The 24,879-nt window shown below is 38.9% G+C and overlaps 2 protein-coding genes across 5 annotated transcripts in view; one reads left to right on the forward strand and one right to left on the reverse strand.

The window, feature by feature from the left end:
• The window catches only part of UBN1 (ubinuclein 1), a 37,919-nt gene extending 33,292 nt beyond the window's left edge, over positions 1-4,627 (forward strand). For all 4 annotated transcript variants that reach the window (XM_074196310.1, XM_074196309.1, XM_074196312.1 and 1 more), the window contains one exon: positions 2,137-4,627. In XM_074196310.1, the coding sequence (XP_074052411.1) occupies positions 2,137-2,189 (53 nt within the window). In that variant the 3' untranslated portion in view covers positions 2,190-4,627. The remainder of the gene's footprint in view (positions 1-2,136) is intronic.
• The window catches only part of PPL (periplakin), a 52,899-nt gene continuing 30,173 nt past the window's right edge, over positions 2,154-24,879 (reverse strand). The window contains exons 10-22 of the mRNA XM_074196308.1: positions 23,239-23,361; positions 22,875-23,021; positions 22,204-22,355; positions 21,718-21,815; positions 20,519-20,676; positions 19,859-20,037; positions 19,621-19,759; positions 19,013-19,206; positions 18,758-18,908; positions 10,404-10,487; positions 10,134-10,250; positions 8,905-8,997; positions 2,154-8,481 (exon numbers count right to left, since the gene is read on the reverse strand). Coding sequence (XP_074052409.1) covers positions 5,824-8,481; positions 8,905-8,997; positions 10,134-10,250; positions 10,404-10,487; positions 18,758-18,908; positions 19,013-19,206; positions 19,621-19,759; positions 19,859-20,037; positions 20,519-20,676; positions 21,718-21,815; positions 22,204-22,355; positions 22,875-23,021; positions 23,239-23,361 — 4,293 coding nt within the window. The 3' untranslated portion in view covers positions 2,154-5,823. The remainder of the gene's footprint in view (positions 8,482-8,904; positions 8,998-10,133; positions 10,251-10,403; positions 10,488-18,757; positions 18,909-19,012; positions 19,207-19,620; positions 19,760-19,858; positions 20,038-20,518; positions 20,677-21,717; positions 21,816-22,203; positions 22,356-22,874; positions 23,022-23,238; positions 23,362-24,879) is intronic.

Here is a 24,879-nt window from a genome sequence, read left to right on the forward strand (position 1 = left end):
GATTCTAGGGTAAAAGAAAGTGCATATAGTTTGGTTAGTTAATCACAGACTCAAGACTGAAGGTGAGAAAGTGAAGCCAGAGAGGAGAGAGAAGGAACTTGAGAGAGCAGGAAGAAATAGAGGAGCTAGGAAGCATGATAAAGATGTAGGTATGGAACAAGACAGAAACAGAGATAAAAGGATTAGGAAGTTAGAATCAGAGAAGAAATTGCAGCATCCAAAATCATGGAAGTAGCACAGTTAGCAATGATGGTGAAGTTGAAGGTATGACCTGGATGTGGCTGTGAGAGAGTAAAGATGAAAGCCACAATAGTTTGAATTGATAATGTAGGTGAAACCATTGTTTTGAAGGATTAGCAGCATCTTTGTATTGAAATCCCAGATTGCTTGGTGATTGTCAGAATGGAAAATACAGTAAATAAAGTATTGTTGAAAAAGGAGGGAGAATGACCTGGAATCTGGTAGATGACTAGGTCTGAATTGGGTGTAATTTATGAATGGAGTGAACCTTAAAGGAGAAGTTGATGAATGATGTTTGGAAATGATCAGGAAGTGGTAATTGGGAGAAAAATTAAAGCATTTCCTTTTCCTCCTTGCTTAGCACTTGAAGCATACACAGTCCTCAAGAAGATATATAAGTCAGGATAATGAAATGCTTTGCTTAATCAGATTGCTGTAAGTGGAAGAACCACAAGAGTATGAAAGAAAAGTTATAGGATGAAAAAATATATTAACAATAGAGCATTATTTTTAGAAGATACAAAAAAAGGCAATGGATGATATAACAGTAGGACTGATATGAATAAGGTTGACAGGAAGGGATGGGGAAGAGGATTTTTGATTTTGACAGTGACTTAATCACAGGGGATTTGGAAAGGAGGTAGAAAGACTGACTGTGAAGGGTGAAGTTCCAGTTGGCATTGTTTATCTCCTCTCAACAAATATACAGGGACTGAAACAGCAAGATAGATAATTGGAAAATATTCATATGTGTCACCAGTTCCTACTTAATTCTGATCCTTGTTTGGAGAACGATCCTTAGAATACTTTATAGTAGAGGTATGGATAGAAGAAAAGCAGGTATAATTTATTAGCATTCAGATATTTAGTGAAGACTGATTTTAAAACCATACAATCGACTTTTCCAAGAAGACAAAATGTGAAGTTTTTTACTTGGTCCCATGTTTTTCTATCAGAAACAATAAAAAAACCCCTAGTAAATTTGTGCACAGGCTATTTGTCTTAGCAGTAGATGAGGGATTTAGGGAATAACTGTCTGATTTAAGTTTAAAAAATGACATTTAAGGAGCAGGGGATCATGGGAGTCCCTGTTACTTCGGGAACAATTATTTCAGTCTGAGAAATCCAATAATTGATATATTTATTGGAAGCTTGTATATGTTGGGACAACAGGATTAACAAAAAATGAAGAGTTAAGATTAAAATGGAACAAGAATTATTGAACTACACATTCCCCTTAGTATATTTTATAAAGAACAAACTTTTTTTCTTCCTTTGCACTTCAGATAGATGTGATGATTAAAATACTAAGTCTTTAATAATTTAAAACTAAAAGCTATCTTTTCATTTTAGCTTTGTGATTTTTGTGTATTTGCTTTTTTTTTAGTACTTTTGTTTAATTTTTCTTGATATGTATTATGATTTGTAGTACCTTTTATAATTCTATCTTTACAGGAGGTCAAGTGTGCTTGAAAAGAAAAGAACTTCAACTTAATACTTTACATTTAATAAGATTTTTAAACCTTAATACCTACACTGTGGAATCCCAGCATCCTAAGGGAGGGGTGGGTGTAGTTGAAATTGGAGAATTGGAATAGCTCTAGATCTGGTGCAAATTCAAATTTCATGGGAATTTGATACTTCAAGAACACCTGTCTTCATAGTTCCCAGAACTCTACTATATTCACTACGATTTCTGCTACTAATAGGAATTGTCAAATAAATTTTATTTCTTAGGCATTTGAATTCTAGGAGTCTAACATTCAGACACGTGTGTGTGTGTGTGTGTGTGTGTGTGTGTGTGTTTGTGTGATTTATTCATTATATACTTATTCATATTGAAAATCAAATATTCTGAAAGTATTTTTGCTTTTTTTTTTGCTTGTCTCCTTTCAGATGCTTCTCAGCTTCATGGGAAAGGGACCAATGTGCAGCAACGGAAATTGTGACATCTGCAGAAGAAAAGCTAATCTAGAACAAGGCAGAACCTGAATGAGTAGGTCTTGGAAGACTGGATACTGACTATATTCTTTCTTTCTGCCAACAGAGTTCTTCTAACAGCTGGAGAAAGAGTGAGCTCTGAGTTTCTTGGCACATGCCTCAGAGTTAGTGGGAGCTTCGTGCTCTTATAAAGATGCTTATGGTGCTCTGTGCTTCACAACTGGTCATTTGACAGTGATTGAAGTGGCAGATACTAAAAAGGAGAAAATGCTGGACTTGGGGTATGAGAGTAAATGTGTGTGTGTGTAATGATTCCACTAGGGTGGCAGATCATTTTTTAATCTATATTTTAAATCTGCCAAGAACATCTGTATTCAGTTACCATACCTCATGACAATCCACAAGATGGTGGTCTGTTCGAGCTACAGTAGGATCACTGCCTCTGGATTGGGACAGTTATGGTGTCCTCATTTTTAAATTGTATGCTCAACAAAAAGAAAACCCATGCTGGAGCATGATGGGGAAAATTTAGCTTTGTCTCTTTGTGACTATATAAAGGAGATGACCTTATATGCTCATTGTGCAAAGGGAGATGGAGGGAAAGAGTCAATTTCTCTCCTGAACATGAAAATGAAGCTCTTTATAGAAAAGACCTCTGTAGATTGCATTGGAACAATTGTAATAGGATTTTCAAAGTTATTTTTTTGGCTCAATTTTCATTATTACCATTAAATGCATTGGATAGGATGGGACTGTTCTTCACATGTCACCTGTATAGGAAGACATAATTCCAGTGCCTTTATGGTGGAGCAAAATTAGATAATACACATCCATTTTAGCCCTCTATCTGCTCCTGAAAAGAGATTTGTTTTTTAAAAAAATAATTCTGTATTTAAGAAATATCCATTTATATTTAATTGAGCTTTTCATGATTGCACATTGAAAGCTGCACTGTTCTGACTTGAAGGTGATTTGGATCCTGAGAGCCTGGTTCCAAATCCAGGAAGAGCACCAGTTCTTTCAGCATTTATGTATATGGGTTCTAGAGCCCAGAAGCCATTCTTGATCAGAATTTTCATCTCTGTGGGTAGGCGTGAGGAGTTCAGAGTCACTGATATACATTCCATTTTTTTTTTTTGTTCCTAGAAATCAGCAGTCATAGAACTTCAATAAAAGACTTCTTTAGTGTTCATCTAATGGACACAGGCTTCAAAATCCTGGAAACTCCAGGTACTTGATTGGTCTATGCATTAACTAAGGGTAATATGCAGTTAGGTTTGGAGAGTCAATCAAAGGCCAGATGGTTAGGCACCAGCCAGAACTGGGCATTTAGCTTGAAGAGCAGTTTCCAAATTGCCAACCTGTTCACTCTTAATTACTATCTCTTTCACAAGAATTTAAAAAGTGCTTTCTTATTCCTGTGAAATTTGTGCTACAAGGTATGTTTGAACTGGCTACTCAGACTGAGTTTCAAGTCAGATAATTTCAGTGTGAACAGCATTATCTGTGGCACTGAAATTGATTGTACACACTGTGTGAAAACACTAAGTTGTTTCCAGTTTTCCTTTATTTAGATTCATTCTTATAATTTCCAAATTACAATGTACAAACTATCAAAAACTCATCCTTTGTTCAAGGAAAGGCTTGTAGGTCTTTCCAAATTTGCATCTAGGAACAACAGACCTTCTGTCAAGCTGCACTGGTAGGCCTCTGCTCATACTTTTATTTGCTTGCTTTGGTCAGACCCAAGACACCTTTCAAATTCAAGCTAAGCGACTCCTTAAGATCACTTTATTGTATTTTTTTTAATTAAAACTTGTATTTCCAGTTTGTTTACAGAATACTCCTTAGGTAGTAGCAAAAGAGCCAAAGATGAGATTTGTATTGCTGAGCTCAAAACAGAGCAGTTATCAGTAGACTCTGAGCAGATGGGATTCTCCAGAATTCCCTTCCCATGAGTTCTCCCAGGTACCTACCAGTCCCACTCCTTCTCTTTGCTTTCCTGCCAGTGCTCCCTCTGTACCACATACCATTGAGTTTGTAGCTGGAGCAGAATACCCTCATTTTAGGAATCTAGTGATGCCTCTTGCCTCAGGGAAATGTTTCTTTGATGGGGATTCTGTGGGATTTCTTTTTCTTGTTTATGCTTTACTTGTGGTAATGAACGAGTGAATGAATTAAACAGAGCCATGGCAAGGCAGAGCTACAGGCTAACACTGTAGCAAAAGGATGGAAAATGGAACATCCCAGGCTGTATGCCCTGGATGTAGCAGCTGTTGATGTTTCCTTTGGTGAGGGGAGTCTCTGAGCACTTACTGGGTATGGCAGTTTCTTTAGTGTAAAAGGGGCTGCAGCTTTTGTGCAGGGACTGTTGGTATTGGGGGTGGTGGGAAAATTGTTAATCTTGTATAAAGCAACTCAATAAATTGTTTCAAAGTTTCCAAAACATTCTTTTCATTTTTTTCTATTTTATCAAATTTATAATTGGGAGTTTTTTTCTTCCTGTGAGTGACTCTCAAAGGTATTGAACTTTAAGGAATAACCATTTTTGCTGAAAGCCAAGCCGAAGTGGGAGGAGAGTTTTCTCAAAAGGATAAGGTAAAAAGAATGGGTATCAGATAAACAAAATTCAAGCCACCAGATTTTTATTTTCATACTATAAATAAAATTCCCTATCATTTCCCATTTTCATACAGAATAAATGAGATATACATAACTGGATATTCATTTGATAAATAATCAACATGTTTTTTATCTAAATGCTATGAGGCTCATAAGGCACTGCTGCCACTGTTTATAGAAAACTTCTTTTACTATTAAAAGCTTTAATTTTACAGTAACAAAACACTTTTATATTTATATATCATATTTTCTTAAGGAAAAAATACTAGTTGAATCTAATTCTATTTGTTTATTATATTTGCTGCTGCTGTTTTTTTTTTTTCACTTTTTCCAGCAAACATCCAGTATTTCTTGTCAGCAGAGTAACAACTTAAGATTTTTGACCAAAATAGTAGAGGAATGAGAATATTTGTAATTTTGTTTATGTTAAGTTATTTAAATGGAAAAGTGTATATAGAACGAACATCTTTTTATCTTTGAAAAGTTTATCAATTGGTTGGTTTTAAGACTTGTGCTACTATTATGGCATTTTCCTGAAAGCTCCTGACTTTATTCTATACCCTTTTTCTCTGGCTTGATTAAATCAACTTTTCATAGCTTTGGAATACTTTTATTCCAAGAAGAGAGATGGGAGAAAGTCTCAAAGGGAAACAAAAAAGGATATATTGAAAGGAAGAGTGTTTATCAATAGAGGAGAAAAAAGTGCATATTTATTAATTAAACCCATTTCTTTAAAAAGTAGTATTTCTCTGGGAGTATTTCCAGGCAAATCAATAGGCTTAATGGTTGGGGACAAGTTTTCATTCATTCATTCTTATCCAGTTGCCCTTCTGCTTGTAACCACATTAAGCTCTGACCTGAGCGACATTACTGCAAGAGAGTAACTAAAATGTATACATGCTAAGGGCATATTGGAGGCAGAGTGTAGAAACAGTAGCATCTTTGATGAGACATGACCGATCTCCTGCTTTTGACAGTTGAAAGGAAGGATATTAGCTTGAAAAGATTGAAGCTTTATGTCTACTTTTGCCCAGACACTAAGACGGCTAGTTCCTGAATGGACATATCCTTGTTAACGTATCGATCGTACTGAGCTGGAGTTAGTCTTCCATTTTTTAAGGCATCTTCAATAGAGAACTTCTTTCCTGATTTTCTGTCATGTATCACAGAAGACTCTCCATTTGGTCCTTTGACTGATATTTCTTCCCAGTCACACTCCTGGCTTCTAAGCTTTACAAACATGTTCCAATCAATGAGACCAGCCCTGTGGGCCTCTTCTGGGGAAAGCTCTCTACCAGTATCGGGATCAATAACCACAATGGAGCGACGTAAATGGTTCTCTCTCTGCTCCCTTTTAACTGCCACTGACCCTAGTCGCTTCTGTAACTCATCAATCTCATTATCTTTATCTCTGGAGATCCTCTTGAGATCATCCAGCTCTCTTTCTAGGGACCAGAGTCTAGAGTCTAAATTTGTTCCATAGTCCACTGAAGTCATGTTTCTTAAATCTTGAGTTTCTGTTGTGGTCATTTCAATTTCTGATTGTAGCCTTCTCGTCTCCATTTGTAGATTCTGCTTTTCTAAATGAAGTTTGTGGTTCTCTTCTCTTAAAAAGTCCAATTCCTTGGATGACTTGGAATTATGGAATTCCAGTTCAGATAACTTGGCTTCTAGCTGGCTCACTTCTGCATCCAGCTCTCTCTTGATCCGACTCTCTTCCTCTAAACTGTTTTTCAATTTCTGAATTTCTTGTTCTGTGTCACCTTTTTCTACTTGAACACTTTCTGAGAAGACCACTTTTTCTTTGACCTCCATCTTCTCAAGAGTAAGGAGTTTCTTTTTCAGGGCTTCAAGCTCACTCTCCAGTATTTGCCGCCGGTGCTTTTCTTCTTCCAATTGGAGTTTGAGAAGAGAGTGTTCTTTTGCTTGCTGGGGGTCCTGCTGGAGAACCACTTTCTGCTTTAGGGTCACCTTTTCTTTGGTCTCCCCCTCTTCCTTCTCCAGATCAGCTAGCCGAAGTTTCAGCCGCTGGACCTCGAGCTCAGCTTCCCTTCGAGCTTGTCGTTCTCTCTCAAGCTCTTCTAGCTGTTGTTCCAGCTCAGCCCTTCTCCGCTGCAATTTTCGAAGTTCTCCTCGAAGATTGTCAATCTGCCTCAGTTCAGTGTCAATGCTTTCTGTGAAGGAATCTACCTCAGCTCTCATGGCAGGGTCTTGTTCATATTTTACCACTTCTTGCTCAACCACTTTTTCCTTTACCTGTGATAGTTCCACTTCCTTTTGTTTGATTTTGTCTTCTTGGGATAACCTTTCTCTCTCTAAATCTACTTGTTTTTTCTGTTCTTCTGATAATTTCACTCTCAAGGATTCTACCTCTTCTTTGGTTTTGGGGTCTTCACGGAATTGGAGTATCTCTTGAACTACCTCTTTGGTCTGCACTTGGGGTTTAGTATCTTTCAAGGATTGAATTTCTTGCTTCAATTGGTAGATTTCTAAGTCACATCTTTCAATCAATCTGGTTTTGTCTACAATTTCTTCTCTGAGTCTCTGAAGTTCCTTCTCAGTCTCAGGGTCAGTCTTATATTTAATTACTTCTTTTGTTACTTCTTTCACCTCTATCTGGGGACCTCGCTTCTGAAGAGCCTCCAGTTCACTTTGGTAGCTCTTTAGCTGTTCTTCTGCACCTCGGTACTTTCTTTCTTGTTCCACAAGTTCCAAACGGAGATTGGCTACTTCACTTTCAGCTTTGGGGTCTGGACGGACAATTTCACGTACTTTTTCTTGCACAACTACTTTGGAATTTTCCTCTTCTAGGGCCCAGATTTTCCGGAGGAGTTCAGTCTTCTCTCTCTGACTGGAGCGAGATTTTGATGCTTCATCTTCATATTGACGTTTGAGGTCATTGACTTCTCTTTCTATTGCTGCATCTTTTTCCACTTTTAACACTTCCTTGACTGTAATTTTTCCTTCAGCCATGGCTCGTTCTTTCTCCAATCTCTTGAGCTTGTCTTGCAGGAAACTGAGCTCTTCTTCTTGCTTTGCCCTTTGGTCACTCTCTTTTTGTTGCTGCTCCTGGAGCAACCTGTATTCTGTCTCTAGTTGGGGATCATTCTGTAGTTTCACGACTTCCTTCTCTGTGACTTTCTCCTGCTCTTTGTTCTTTTCCTCAGACAGGGCAGCAATTCGCTGCTGCAAGAGAATGATCTCAGTTTCTCGGGTTCCTTTCTGTCTTCTCAGTTCTTCTAGTTCCTCTCTTAATTTTAGGACTTCATCAGCCTGGGCTTTATCTTGCTCAATACGCAATACTTCTTTAACTACGTATTCTTGACCCCCTTCCCTTGTTTCATGCTCCAGTGAGCGTAGCTTTATTTTCATGTCCTCTAACTCATCTTGTAACTCTTTGTTTCTATGCTGCTCTTCAGCTAGAGTTTGCTGCATCCTGTGGAGGCTTTCTTCCAATTCAGGATCAGGTACCTTTTTTAATACCTCTTTTCTTATCACAGATTCCTGGGGTTTTTTATTTTTCAGGATGATGATTTCATCTTGAGTGCTTTTGACTTCATTTTCTAGCTGCTGTCTACGCTGGGTCTCATCATCTAGTGCTTTCTTAATTCTCCAGGTTTCTTCTGTCACTGGTTCTTTGCCTTGAATGGATTCATGTGTTACTTCTATCTCTGGCTGCTGTTATTGGAAAAAAAAATGCATCATAAAAAAACACTGATGGTATTACTTTTTAGTTGACTTGAGACATTTTAAGGAATTTAAGGAATCTGTCAAATTTTCTTGTAATCTCTACAAGATTCCTTGGATTTATTAGCATGTACAGATATAGTATTCCTTAGATTTGTAGTATTAAATGTAAATGTTAGCTTCTCTTATAGCTATCAGATATTTAAATTGTTCATAGCATTATCTAATTTGACAGAGCAGTACTAAGGATGACTATTAGTAGCTTATTTTTCTAAAATAGCAACATGTGATGAAAAATCAGATTGCTATTTTGAAGTAAGAAAATATAACTTCAACTGCCTAGGGTTTTTAAATTTAAATTTTTAAATTAAGCCATATTTTTTATATTTTATACACACACACATATATACATACCTGTCTCAGAAGATTCTGGGCAAATTCTAAATTTTGCAATTTTTGTCTATTGACAGCATTAACTTCAGTGAATTTGGCAGCAAGAAAAGCCTCCTAGAAAACAATTGTTTTATGGAGAGAAGTTAAGACAATGAAGTGTGATAATCTTAGATTAGAGGTAGATAGCACATAAAAGCAGACACACGCACACACCCACCTATGTACACATGAGCTTCCACTCTTAGGGCTTTAGTTTAGTCATTCACTTAGAGAGTACCATCCATCTTTACTATGGGAATATAAAAGTAGGGCCTACAATGTCTGTCACTATAAACAACACACTTATTCTAGGAATTTTTTGAGGATTTGCCATATTTAAATAATTTTAAGTGCACCAAGAAAGCTTGGTATTTAAGGAAATTTAATAGTAAATTTTTTTGTAGTTAAACTTAACCCTCTCTGTTTCTTACATCCAGATTTTCCTTACTGAGATAATAGTGTCATTACTTAAAAAGATAATATAGAATTGAGTGGAAATCCAATTCCTGCCAGTGTATAAAATGTCTTCTACAATATCCTCCATAGATTCTCTGTTTAAAGACCTCTTGTGACATTGCCTACTGAGGTATTCTTTTCCATTTTGGGACAGCTCCAATTATTAGAAAATTATTCCTCATATTAAATTGAAATAAGGTTCATTATAACTTCCACCCACTAGACTTTGTTCTTTCCTTGGGAGGCAAGCAGAATAAATCTGTGACAATCCTTTTCAAAGATGAATGTAGGGAACATGTGATAACTTAAGTTTTTTTCCCTCCAGTTATTATCCCCAGTTTTTTCTTTTAGTTTTGTTTTTTTATCCTCAGTTTTTTCAATCTCGCTGACAGTCCCACTTTTTGTCAATATCACTGTCCTTTTTTAAATGATTCTTGAGGGGTAGCTAGGTGGCACAGTGGATAGAGCACCGGTCCTGGAGTCAGGAGGCCCTGAATTCAAATGTGATTTCAGACACTAAATAATTACCTAGCTGTGTGACCTTGGGCAAGTCACTTAACCCCATTGCCTTGCAAAAATGGAAAAAAAATGATTCTTGAAATTGAACAGAGAACTTCAGATGTGACCTAAATAGTACAAAATGCAGTTGAATGACCATCTTCCTTATTTTTTTACTATTTATTGTAGTGGTTGACCAAGTATTGCTTTGACTCTGTGTGAATACCATACCAAGTTCTGCCTGATAACGTTTTTACCTCTTCCTTTACTTTGGCCGCAGGTGATTGGAGTCTAGCCCTCTTGTTTGTGTGAATATTCCTTCCATTTTCCAGGTCAAGAAGGGATCTTAGTTTTTCAGCTTCTAACTCATAGTCCTAGGCAAATTAACAGATACTAGTGAGCCAACAAGATCAGTAAGGTTCCCAGATTGATCTCTGGTATCCCTTATATATCCATCTAAAGACTGCCCTGAAACTATAGCTTTCATACCTTAATAATAAAACTATCAGGAGATTTTTAAATCTCACCTTCACAGCCTGCTGGTATTGTTGAGCATAATCATATACTTTCTGCACTTCTTGTTCTTGTCCTCCAATTTCATCTAGGAGATTCTGCAAAACAATGAAAATGTCCACAAAAATCTCATCCCACAACAAACACAGCTGCTGAAAGAACCTGGTGCTTCATATATATAATTACCACTTTGGAGAAGGAGGCCTATTAAAAGATCTTGTAAATTTACCCCAAGCAACTTTAAGTTCTGAGTTAGAGGGCCACAAGGAAAGTAGGAGGGGATAAAGTATAGTGGGTTTTAGCTAAACTAATTCATTGTTACTTGAATCCAGTTGGCTTTGCTTTTTTTTTGGAGGGCTTTTATTCCCTTGTAAATGGCTTGTGTCCCACAGAGAGGCAGTGGAGAGTGCAGTTCTCATCCACTGATTCCCACTTTTGTAGACACTTATATATACTTAAAAGAGATTCCAGGTTAGTTAATTCCAATCCCAGGGTTTAGTTAGAAAGCCACTGGTCATTATTTGTAATCAGAGTGGGAGGGGATTTAGGTCATCTAGGTCAACCTGAAAAAGTCCTACATCCTCTCTCAGCAATGGTATAACCTCCACTGGAAAACATCTGGTGATAGGTATATATGTGCTACCAAAGTGAGCACAACTTCTGGTGATGAGATGCTAATTACTCTTGATGTGCCTCTGATCAGTAAGTTTTTATCAAACTGACATTTGCCTTTCTGTGACTTCTACCCATTACCCTTAAACTTAATTCTGAGGCCTTGGGCAAACCACTTAACCTCATTGCCTTGTAAAATCCTAAGCAAACAAAAAAACAAAAAACAAACTGTCTATAGACACCAGCAAGGGTAGAAAAACCCAGAATGGTCATAAATTCCCCTGAGGAAATTTTGGAAGCTACCAAGAACAGTGAGCAGTTCTGCTCAGTGATTCCAAGGTTCCTAGAAGTCTGTTTTGAAGAGAGGGCCCTGAGCCTGATGGATTCACAAGTGAATTCTACCAAACATTTAAGGAACAATTGGTTCCAATTCTATATAAACTCTTTGGGAAAATAGGGAAAGAATGAACTCTGCCTTACTCTATGAAACCAATATGGTGCTCATACCTAAACCAGGAAGAGTTAAAATAGAGAAAGAAAATTATAGACTTATCTCCCTGATGAATATAGATGCAAAAATCTTTTTTTCTTTTTTAGGTTTTTTCAAGGCAAATGGGGTTAAATGGCTTGCCCAAGGCCACACAGCTAGGTAATTATTAAGTGTCTGAGGTCGAATTAGAACTCAGGTACTCCTGACTCCAGGGCCAGTACTCTATCCACTGCGCCACCTAGCTGCCCCAGATTGCAAAAATCTTAAATAAAATCTTAGCAAAACGATTACAACAAATTAACACTAGGATAATACATTTTGACCAAGTAGAATGCATCCCAGGAATGCAGGGTTGGTTCAATATTAGGAAAACTGTTAGGTTTGTTGTTGATATAATTGATTATACCATCAGAAATTAAATGATATCAATAGATGCTGAAAAAGCTTTTGACAAAATACAGCATCCATTCCTACTAAAAACACTACAGAGTGTAGGACTAAATGGACTGTTCCTTAGAATAATAAGCAGTATCTATCTGAAACCATCGACAAGCATTATATTTAATGGGGAGAGGCTAGAGGCATTCCCAATAAGATCAGGGGTGAAACAAAGATGCCCATCATCACCACTACTATACACTATCTTATTAGAAAGGTTAGCTTCAGCAATTAGAGAAGAAAAAGAAATTGAAGGAATTAGAATTGAGAAGGAAGAGACAAAACTCTCTTTGCAGATGACATGATGGTATACCTAGAGAATCCCAAGAAATCATCCAAAAAACTATTGGAAGCAATTAGCAATTTTAGCAAAGTTGCAGAATATAAAATAAACCCTCATAAATCCTCAACTTTTCTATATAGACTAGCAAGATACAGCAGGAAGAGCTAGAAAGAGAAATCCCATTCAAAGTAAACTCAGACAATATAAATAAAATACCTGGGAGTCTATTTGCCAAGGCAGACTCAGAAACTTTTTGAAAACAATTATAAAACACTTCACACAAATTAAATCAGAATTAAATAACTGGGCAAACATCAACTGCTCATGGATAAGTAGAGCTAATATAAAAATGACAATTCTACCAAAACTAAAATACCTGTTTAGGGCTCTATCAATCAAAATTCCAAAAAAAAATTGAGCTAGAAAGAGTTGCAAAATTCATATGGAGAAATAAGAATTTCCAGGAATTTAATGAAAAGTGCAAAATAAAGTGACTTAGCCTTACCTGATCTAAAATTATAAAGCATCAGTCATCAAAATTGTCTGGTACTGGCTAAAAAAAAAAATAGAGTGGTGGGCGGCTAGGTGGCGTAGTTGATAAAGCACTGGCCTTGGTGTCAGGAGTACCTGGGTTCAAATCAAAAATAGAGTGGTGGACCAATGGAATAGGCTAGCAGGAAACAATTATAGTAATCTGCTGTTTGATAAACCCAAAGAGTCCAGCTATTGGGATAAAAACTCTCTGATAAAAAACTGCTGGGAAAATTGGAAGTTAGTTTGGAAGAAACTTAGACCAACACCTCACACCTTATACCAAGAGAAGATCCAAATGGATACAGGATTTAGACATAAAAAATAAGCAAATTAGAAGATCAAGGACTAGTTTACCTGTCAGATCTATGGAAAGGGAAGCAGTTTATGACTAAGGAAGAGATGGAGAACATCACTAAAAGCAATGATTTTGATTACATTAAATTAAGCTTTTGCACAGACAAAACCATTGTAACCAAGATCAAAAGAAATGTAGTAAACTGGGAACAATCTACAACTAATGTTTCTGACAAAGGACTCATTTCTAAAATACATAGAGAATTGAGTCATATTTTTTTTTAAAAAGCATTCCCCAATTGACAAATGGTCAAAGGATATGCAAAGGCAATTTACAGATGAGATCAAAGCAATCCATAGTCATATGAAAAATTGCTCTAAATAATTACTTATTAGAGAAATGCAAATTAAAATTTCTCTAAGGTACCACCTTATACCTCTCAGACTGGCCAATATGACCAGAAAGGATAATGATTATTGTTGGAAGGGCTGTGGGAAATCTGGGATACTATTACATTGTTAGTGGAGTTGTGAACTCATCCGACCTTTCTGGAGAGAAATTTTGAACTATGCCAAAAGGGCAACAAAAATGTGCATACCCTTTGATCTAGCAGTACCACTACTGGGTCTATAACCTGAAGAGATGAGAAAAAAGGGTAAAAACATCGCTTGTACAAAAATATTCATAGCAGCCCTGTTTGTGGTGGCAAAGAATTGGAAATCAGGTAAATGTCTTTTTTTTAATTTATTTTTATTAAAGATATTATTTGAGTTTTACATTTTCCCCCCAATCTTGCTTCCCTCCCCCTCCCCCCCCAACAGAAAGCACTCTGTCAGTCTTTACTTTGTTTCCATGTTGTACCTTGTTACAAATTGGGTGTGTAAATGTCTTTCAATTGGGGAATGGCTTAGCAAACTGTGGTATATGTATGTCATGGAACACTATTGTTCTATTAGAAACCAGGAGGGATAGGAATTCAGGGAAGCCTGGAGGGATCTGCATGATCTAAAGCTGAGTGAGATGAGCAGAACCAGAAAAACATCGTACATCCTAACAGCAACATGGGGCAATGATCATCCTTGATGGACTTGATCATTCCATCAATGCAACAGTTAGGGACAATCTGGGGCTGTCTGCAATGGAGAATACCATCTGTATCCAGAGAAAGAACTGTGGAGTTTGAACAAAGACCAAGGACTGTTACATTTAATTTAGGAAAAAAAACCCTGATCTTATTGTCTGATCTTGCTGTCTCTTATACTTTATGTTTCTTCCTTAAGGATATGCTCTCATAACATTCAATTTGGATCAAATGTATACAATGGAAACAATGTAAAGACTCATAAATTGCCTTCTGTGGGGGTGGAGGAAGGGAAGTAAGATTGGGGGGAAAATTGTAAAACTCCAATGAAATCTTTAAAAAAAAAAAAGAGAGAGGCAGTTCTCCTACTCAAGGTAACCTGGAAAAGAGCAGAAAGGTTCTGCTCCCCGGGGCTGGAGGGGCAGCCTGCCAAAGGGGTGGCCCGCCAGAGCCAAAGAACTTCAGCCTCCCGGAGGCAGTCCCAGGGCGCTGGGAGCCTCAGCTCACAGCAGCGGGGGAGTCTCCTGAGCTGCACCCCGGGGAGCACTGGCACAAAGTGGGGGAACAGCGGGGGACCTCTGCCAGAGGAGCACGTGGAGCCCAGCCCTCAGGGCACACAGCCAGCAGCTTGGTTTTTCCTCAGCCTAGACCTGGAAGCAGGTGGAGCCGGTAAGCAGGAGCCCCCCAGGGCATGAGCCCATTGAGCTGAGGGAGGGGAGTGAAGAGAGACTGCAAAGCTCTGTCCTCTGCCCCTGGAACAGGACTCTGGAGCTCTGACCACATTCAGATCCTGATCATAGTCTGGGCCCCCCCACCTGAGCCCCGTGGCAGAGGGGGGCGCTTATGGTCATTCACAGACCAGGAGGAAGGACAGAACCTCACACACTGAGACCCTTGTGGGAGTGTCCCAAAAGCTCAGGAAGCACCCCCAAAAAACAGGCTTAGTCTGGGAAAATGAACAAGCAAAGAAACAAGAGGAAGACCATTGAGAAATATTTTGCAAATGAGCCCAAGAAGGATCAAAATACTCAGTCTGAAGATGAGGAAGCACAAGCTCCTGCATCTGAGGACTCCAAGAAAAAACAGAAATTGGGCTCAGGTTACGATAGAGCTCAAAAAAAGACTTTGAAAATCAAATGAGGGAGTTAGAAGAAAAACTGGGAGAAGAAAGGAGAGAGAGATGCAGGAAAAACATGAAAATGAAGTCAGCAGCTTAGTCAAGGAAATCCAAAAAAATGCTGAAGAAAATAGCATGCTAAAAACCAGCTTAGGCCAAATGGATAAAACAGTTCAAAAAGTTATTGAGGAGAAGAATGCTTTAAAAAGCAAAATTGGCCAGATGGAAAAAGAGATAAGAAAACTCTCTGAGGAGAACATATCCTTCAGACAAAGAATAGAATTCAGGGAGATTGATGAATTTACCAGAAATCAGGAATCAATCCTTCAAAACCAAAAAAATGAAAAATTAGAAGAAAATGTGAAATATCTCATTGAAAAAACAACTGATATGGAAAACAGACTTAGGAAAGATAATTTGAAAATTATTGGAATACCTGAAAGTCATGATCAGGAAAAGAGCCTTGACATCATTTTCAAAGAATTACTACAGGAAAATTGCCCTGATATTCTAGAAGCAGAGGGCAAAATAGAAATGGAGAGAATCCACCGATCCCCCAGAGAAAGAGATCCCAAAAAACCAACCCCTAGGAATATTATAGCCAGGTTCCAGAACTCCCAAGTCAAAGAGAAAATATTACAAGCAGTCAGAAGGACACAGTTCAAACATCGTGGAGCTGCAGTCAGGATCACACAGGACTTAGCAGCAGCTACACTGGAAGCTCGTAGGGCTTGGAATACAATATACTGGAAGGCAAAAGCTTAGAATGCGACAAGAATAAACTACCCAGCAAGGCTGAATGTCCTCTTCCAGGGAAAAAGATGGACTTTCAATGAACCAGGGGAATTTCAAAGGTTCCTTTTGGAATGGCCAGAGCTGAACAGAAGGTTTGATCTTCAGATACAGGACTCAAGTGAAGCATGGAGATTGGAGGAGAGGGGGGAAATATGAGGGACTTAATGAGGATGAACTGCATGTATAGAAAAATGATACTGATAATATTCATATGAACCATCTCAGTTAATAGAGCAGGTAGAGGGAGCTTTTATAGTTGAAGCACAGGAGAAAGCTGAATTCGAAGATAAAATATGGTGTAAAAATGGAGTCAATAGAAAAAAAGGGAAATGGAATGGGAGAAAGAAAAAGGAGAGGGGGAAATAGTCCAGGCTATTTCACATAATAAGATTTTTTTTATTACAATGAGCTATTGCAATGATATGGAAGCGGGGAGGCAAGGGGGAATGAGGGAACCTTTGCTCTCATCAGAGATGGCTAGGAGAGGAAACAGCATATATACTCAATGGGGTATAGACAACTGGAGTAAGAAGGAGGGGGGAGCAGGGGGAAGGGTGGGGATGTGAATAAAGGAGAGGATGGACCATGGGGGACAGTGGTCAGATATAACACATTTTCTTTTTTTACTTTTTGCAAGGGGCTGGGATTGGATGGCCTGCCCAGGACCATAGGGCCAGGTGGATTTTGGGCCTAAGGGGTGGTATGGGGGCTCAGGGCTTCTTGGCCCCAGGACCAGGGATCTGTCTGCTGCGCCACTCAGCAACCCTACAGCAGAGTCAGAGTGAAAGGAGAGAGAAAATATAGTACATGGTAGTGGAGAAATAAGAAAGGAGGGAGTTGCAATCAGCAATGGCAATGTTGGAAAAATATGGAAGTAACTTTTGTGATGGACTTATCATAAAGAATGTGATCCACTCAAGACAGAGTTGATGGTGTTGGAACAAAGACTGAAACACATTTTTTGTTATTATTATTTGGGGGAGGGTGCAGGGCAAGTGGGGCTGGGTGACCTGCCTGGGGCCACATAGCAGGGTGATTGTTGGGTGTCTGGGGCCGGACTTGGACCCAGGTGCTCCTGGCTCAAGGGCCAATGCTCTGTCTGCCACCCAGCCACCCCTACTGTTATTACTATTTTATTTTATTTTGGGTCTTTCTTTTTTTTTTTTCTTCTTTTTGGTTTTTGCAGGGCAGTGGGGATCGGGTGGCTTGCATGTCACATGGCTGGGTGATTATTGGGTTTACGAGGCTGGATATGGACTTGGGTGCTCGTGGCTCCAGGGCTGGTGCTTCATCCATTGCACCACCTGGCCATGCCTACAATTATTACTATTATTTTTTTTAATTTTAATTTTTTTTCTCCCCCCTTTACTTTTTTGCCCAAGCAAGTCTATCTATATTCATGGGGGGAGGGGTATTTTGTTTACTTGTAAACAAGTATATTTTATTAATGTAAAGAAAAACATTTGTACAAAATGAGAATAAAAAATAAATTTAAAAAAAAGAGAGAGAATGGGCCCTGAAGATGTGTAATTTAAACTTAAAAGATAAGGGCAGAGAAAGGGATGGGAGTGGGGTGAAAGACAGCACCAAAATACAAGGTGAAATAAAACAATGCCAACTGCCCTGCCCAAAAATATACCAGAAAGTGAAGCCTGGTCCTGGTGTAAAGCCCCAATTCAAGAACTAAACCTGGAAAGATTGAATTGGCCAGAGAAGAAGTCAACCAAACCAATTCTCATTTGTCTTTCACATAACTGCCTTTGAAACACTTGAAGGCAATCTTTTTCTCCTCTAAACTTTCTCCTCTTCAAATGAAACATCCCAGTTCTTTCACTTATTTCTTCTATGGTCTTTGCATTCTTACCATTCTACTTGACTTCGGTTTGTGCTTTTTTCTTCAGCTTGACCTCAAAATCTGAACTTTTTTTTTTCAAAGCACAGCTCAGGTGCTATCTTCCACAGGTTAATGCTCTCCAATAACCTGAAATTACTTCGTATTTACACTTTGTACCTTGTTTTTCCCAAGTTCCTTTGAAAACAGGGGTTTTGTCTGTGCATCTAGTACAGTGCTCAACAAACATCAGGTGTTTAATAAATACAGGTGGAATTGAATTTTTTTAAATGTCCCTCCAAAATATGGCATCCAGAACTGAGCACTATAGATGTCATCTACCAGGGCAAAGTATGATGGAACTGTTAGCTCTTTCTAGATATAGTACCTCAACCTAAAACCACATCAGCTTTTTTTGGAATGGTATACTATATTGTTAACTCATATTGAGCTTGCATTCCCCTAGATATGCCAGATCATGACCTTGTCAGTCTCTTATTCAGTACTTAAAAAATTGATACAACTATAAAACTTTATTCCTATTCAGTATAATCTTAGATTCTATTCTCTTTGATCCTTCTCTGTAGTCCTGCATATTAGCTATTTTATCTTTAGTTTTTTTATTTACAGATTTAATAAACATGTAGTCTGTGTTTTCATTCAAGTCACAGATTAAAAAAAAACAATCCAAAATCCCAGACTTGAACAGAATAGGATCCAGAACAAGATTCCTGGGAAAGATATCCAAGAGATCCTTCCATGTTAACACCACTCATTTAGTCACTACTATGGGTGCAGTCATGTGTACCCTCTCCATCTGTACCTTCACTCACATTCTCCTTGATATCTGCTCTTTGGTATGATTTCTAAGGAAAGGAAATAGCCTTCTCACCTTTTGATTCTTCAGTTTTGTTTCAACCAGACTTAAGCTGTCAGTCTCTTGGGGCTCATAATTGGGAATATTGGACAGAAACTGGGTCATGTGATCATAGCCACTGCGGTAGTCAGCATATGCCCCTTTAGCTTTCTGTAGACTCTGGGATCTAAAGTGAGGGAAAGAGTTTTTTTTTTTTTAATACTTTAATGGTTTCTGTGGGAATTTCTTTCATGCCTTAAAGGTAAAAGCCTTCATTTTATCTTGTCTTACCTGTTGTTGATCTGCTTAATGAGGTTGTCAAATCTTTGGTTGAGCTTGTTGACTTCTGCTTCCTGCCGCTCAATGTCTGCACAGTGCTCCTGGAATCGGCTTGCCAGAGTACTAGAGCACTTCTTGGTCCTTTGCAGGTTCTGATCAGCCTCACTGAGAAGGGATCTCTTGGCTTGTAATTCAGAGGCAATAGCCTGAAAAGGAAAGAAGGAACAGAAAAGGGAATAATGACACTGTAATCAGAATTTTTGTGAACCCCATTTAAATAATTTAAACTTTCATTGTTCTTGGAAACTCTTTAGTGGAATGGAATTCAGTTCTTAAGAGGGGAGGTTTATGTTCAAAACCAGTTTACTCACTCTGATCTCAAAGGTTTTATAGATTTTGAAAGGGGAATTCAGATACAGATCATCATTTAGTCCAACCCCATCTCATTTTATAACTGAAGAAACTGAGGCTGAGAGATTAGATCAAGATTATTGCTATGGATATGAGATTCAAATCCAGATCCTTTGAATCAAAATTCAATATTATTCTTAACCACGTTATTTTCGTAAGGGAATCTAACCTGAATCCTTTCAGCCCATATAGTACAGGGGATTACTCACTGTTAGTTCCTGCCTCTTGTTATCCAGTGACTGTTCATTCTCAGGGAATGTATCATCTAAGGATAACTGGTTCTCATACTTGGCCAGCAGCTCTCTACCTTGCTGAAGGCTGCTTTCAAGGCGATTGGCTCCATCTACCCTATAACACAAAAGTACAGATGTGGTGGGAATTTCTTCCCTTCTCACAAAAAGATGTTTTCTCAATTATAGTCAGGTTCCAAGCCTCTCTCTCACTTACTTTTCCTGAGCTGAATTGAGTAGTTGAACAAGACGGTCATATTTATGGTTGGTGTCTTCTACCCTGGCCCTTAGTAATGGAGTGCTGCCACTGTCAGGAAGTGCTCCAATGAAGGCATCACACTCCTCAGTGCTCCGTATCTTCTCTGGCTCAATTCGACGAAGTTCATTGGTAATATTCTGCAATAACCAAGGAAACCTCTGAGGATTTAGGCTCCCAGGATCGGATGGGGCCAGTTTGGAAAAGTGGAAGAGAGTAGCCATATTGCTTGGTGAAGTTTGGGCTGACCAGTCTTCTATCTGATCTCAAGTGGTGTTTGAGAATATCTTAAGGGACACTCAAATTCTCTATTTATTAAACAAATTCTCTGTTTATCAGGACCATATCCTCTGAAGGAAGTAAAGTCAAAAGCTCTGAAGTTTATCTCTGTTTCTTGTATGTGACTTATTTTAAAAATGTATCCTTAAGGTTCATGTGAGCATAAATTGGCATACCTAGGAGTAATTGAAAATTTGGACTGCCTTACTGTCATGGGGAGATTTTGGGTCAGGCTAATATAATGTGACACAGAGGCTCTTAACAGGTTCTGAGGAAGGAGCTGGGCCTATAGTTAGTTCTGTCACTTTACTTCCTAGCTCTCTCCTTTGCTCTGTCCAGTACCTTGAGGTCCTTGGCCCGTTCAGCACTGTCCTGCACTGCCCGGCTCTGTTCAAGGGGAGGCCTCAGGATGGCAGTGATTGCTTTTTCCTGTCTTTCTAGGTCACTGTTCACCCTGTCCAGGCTGGCAAGCAGCTGCCGTCCCTGGAGGTCAGATGCATCTGAAAAGAAAATGGAGATGTGAACAGGTCATTCAAAAGAAAGGGACCCTAAGGCAAGGGGAAAAAGTCTTGCTGCAGTTTTTTTTAGTAGTGATACCCTAACTTCATTTGGATGATAGAAAAATGTTAGTCTAATGTGATGGGATCTGCCTATTTTTTTTCCTCTTTGAATAAGAGAGGGTTCTGCAGTAAGCAGCAGATATAGCCTGTTTTTAAGAGAGGGCCCTGAAGATGAGTAATTTAAACTTAAAAGATAAGGGTAGAGAAAGGGATGGGAGTGGGGTGAAAGGCAGCACCAGAATACAAAATGAAATAAAACAATGCCAATTGCCCTGCCCAAAAATATACCAGAAAGTGAAGCTTGGTCCTGGTGTAAAGCCCCAATTCAAGAACTAAAGCTGGAAAGACTGAGTTGGATAGAGAAGAAGTCAACCAAACCAATTCTCATCTGTCTTTCACATGACTGCCTTTGAAACACTTGAAGACAATCTTTTTTCTCCTCTAAACTTTCTCCTCTAAACTATCCCATTATGGAATAGTGTCTGTCACTATAGGGCTGTCACTATAACTACAGAGCTGACACTTTGAGAGAGTTGATGCTTTTAGTGCCTTTGTCTACAACCCTCAAGTCTCCACTCCTCAGTTTCATCCTTTATGTTGCAGCCACTTGTGCAGGAGTCCTAGAATTTTCCCCCAGAGATTAGCAGATCATAACCTAGTTAGGCAGAGATTTCTTTCTCAGTCCTGTTCCTCATGGGTTTATTGCTTTTAAATGAGAAGAACCTTTTCTCTGACAGTTTAGGATTTCATTTAGGGTGCCTCAGAACATTCACCAGAAAGGGCAGTTCTCAGATTTCAACTTACTGCTGCTTTTAGGTGAATTTTAGTTCCTCTATACATTAGTTTCCTCAACTAGGTCAAGAAAGTTCAGACACTCCTCAAAGGAGTCTGAAAGGGAAAACTGAAGAGATGGATTAGGTATAGGAGAGCCAGGGCTCTGGGCTCAGAAAAGGGAAGGAAGAAATCAGCTTTTATACCCACCTCCAGGGTTCTCTGTCTTGAGTATCTCATAACGCTGTTTTAGAGCAGCCTTACTCCCAGCAGCTTTCTGCTTCACACTCCGGTATTGATTGCTGAGACTGAAAACAAAGCAAGTACCTCTGAACTTCGTGGTGTGTGTGCCATTTTTCCCCAAGTATGAACCCTCAAGGTAAAAGATGCCTCTATACATTGAGGTTGACAGCTCTGTAATGCTAACCAGGCTTATAGGATCTTCTTTCATCTCCTGAGCCCTCATGAAAGTATCAGCCCCAGCCCATCCAGTATGAATGCTCAAGGTGCCAATTCCCCTGAAATTAGGGATGGGCTAAAAACCTCAGATTAGTTATGTTTTTGGATGAAATAGAACCACTAAGAAACCCAGAGAAAATTCCCAAGGGCAAAATGGTATCTGGGCAATATCCTAGATACTCACTGGTATTACAAATCTTAACTGTTCTAAAGTTAAGGAGACTTTCTATAGCGTACCTGTCAATGAGTGCGAGAGCCTCAGGGTCAGTAGGAGGAATCATGAAACAGACAGCAGGGGCGCTGAGCTTATTACCAGAGCCATTTGTAATATCCCAACTCTCCCCATTGTTCTTCTGTAGAGTGTAGCTATATCCACGAGAAATCAGGCCCTAATTGGGACAGACCATTAGAGAAGTTATTTCACCCAACTATCTCTGGCAGAAAAGTCCTAAATAGTGTCATTTTTTTTTTCTGCCTAGGAATTGCTTGGTCTCCATTTGCTTCAGAGATGGGGTAGGAGCATTTCTGTCTGCAGAGTGAGTTTAGAAGGGATCTAGGGAGATTCTAGCTTTCTTCAATGGTAATTTTTTTTTCGTTTTGTTTTGTTTTTAGGTTTTTGCAAGGCAAATGGGGTTAAGTGGCTTGCCCAAGGCCACACAGATAGGTAATTATTAAGTGTCTGAGACTGGATTTGAATCCAGGTACTCCTGACTCCAGGGCCGGTGCTTTATCCATTACGCCGCCTAGCCGCCAGTCTTCAATGGTAATTTTGCAGTAGCAGTTCATTTCCTTAGAGAAATAAACTCAGTACTATCTGTCAGAGAGACCTGGCCAGTCTCTCCAACTTCCAGAATGTAGATTTTCATCATCTTATACAGAAATACTGAGTGAGGGGTCGGCTGGTTTACCTGTTCACTTTCAAAATCACAGAGTGCTTCCACAGGGATCGGCTTGAGAGGTGTTTCACGGCGGTACTTGAGGGGTACTACTTGCTGGCCTCGTTTCTGTAGTGACTGTACCACATCATTGTATTTGTCCAGAGCTTTTTCCTGATCCTGAACAGGAAGACATGAGACTGAAGTCAATTCTCCCTGGATGATAGGTGAGGTGTGTCTGATTATTAGGCAGAGAATATTCTCAGGGCTGCACTGTTAAAGGGCAACTGGATAGAATAGAATCACAAAGTGATGTGAAAAAGAGTAGTTTCCAAGTCCTGGGTTGGAAGATTGGGAGAGGTGAGCTGTCCTTTAGGTAGATGGCTCAAATACTCACATCCAGTTCCCGTAGCAAGGATTCAATTTGGTATTTGTCCTTGAATTCAGGATTGTATTTCTGGTTTAGGTCTGTGTCTACCTTCCTCAGCAATTCCTGGGCATCTTTAACATCTTTGTGAAACTGTGAAAGACAAAAATTAAAAAAAAAACCCATCATAAGCAGGAAACCCTCAATCCCTAATGATTTCTGAGGCTACAAAAGAACTGAGAAGGAAATTTGGGGAGCAGCTTAAGCATCCCTCCTCAATCTAAAATATTGATGTGGATAGGTGGTCTGTTGCATAGGGGGGCTTGTCTTAGTTTCCTTTTCTTGAGACCCCCCTAGTCTGAGAAAGAAATGCTGGTGTCATCCTTTAGGTATAAATCACAGATACAGGAGAACACTCAGGGGTTTTAGGACTATTTGAAGGGATCCTGAGACCCTCCCATCTCCCAGCCTCAGTTTACTAAAGGCCCTGTGTTTTTTTGTTTGTTTTTCTTTATTTTTTTGTTGTTGATAAATAACAATTGAATGGTTGATTCAGAAGTTAAACTGTAGAAGTCATCAGTATAGTGGATCATACCAGCAAGCTAATGCCCCACAACCTTCCTTCTTGTTAACCCAATCTTGCTTTCATGAAACTGGATTCTTCATATATTTTCCTTTCTCTTCATCCTTCTCCTGTCCCCTAAATATAGACATAATCTAAGGCTCAATCATCTGCTTTTTTTTCTCTTAATATTTTTGGTCCTGGAAATCTCATTCATTCTCTTCAATTAACACCACTACTTGAATTTATCAAATATCCTTCTCCAGCCCTATACCTCTTTTACTCGTACCTTTACAAATTTCTGCTTAAAATTCCTCAATGTGTAAAAAATTGAACTTGTCATCTTATCTCCTGAAGCTATCTCCCAATATCCCTTGTTTCTTTTTTTTTTTTTTTTTAGGTTTTTGCAAGGCAAATGGGGTTAAGTGGCTTGCCCAAGGCCACACACAGCTAGGTAATTATTAAGTGTCTGAGACCGGATTTGAACCCAGGTACTCCTGACTCCAGGGCAGGTGCTTTATCCACTATGCCATCTAGCCGCCCCTTATCCCTTGTTTCTTATCAATGCATCGTGCCATCATTTCCCCAGCCACTGAAACTTGGAATCATCTTTGAATTTTGTCTTTCTTTACCTCCCACATGCACTTGACCACCAAACTTTGACAATTCTTTCAGAATGTTTTGCATCTGTTCTTTTCTTTCTATTCCTATCTACCCTTCCTCCCCTGTCCTGATTCTCCCCATCCCCCAGTTCTTAACACTTCATTCCTGAAGAATTCATTCTACACTAGGCTCCTGGTCTTCCTAGAAACTACCATCAGAAGAATCCAACTCATACCATTATCATGTAAATTTTCCTGCTTGAATACCCTCACTTGGCTTTAAAAGTATTAAGCTTTCAGTTTAGTGCTTTAAGGTTTGCAAATCATCACATTTTAGCCATACAACAATTTTGAAAGTGGGAAGGACTATAATCTACATTTAAGAGTTACCAGAACTGAGGAAAATAGAGATTCACTTGCCCAAGGTTATATGACCAATATGTGAAAAGGTCAAGACATAAACAAGCTAAAACTAGAATTTGATCCTAGGGCATCAAAACTGATGTT

Source organism: Macrotis lagotis, chromosome 8 (genome assembly GCF_037893015.1).
Source record: "Macrotis lagotis isolate mMagLag1 chromosome 8, bilby.v1.9.chrom.fasta, whole genome shotgun sequence".
NCBI lineage: Eukaryota > Metazoa > Chordata > Mammalia > Peramelemorphia > Peramelidae > Macrotis > Macrotis lagotis.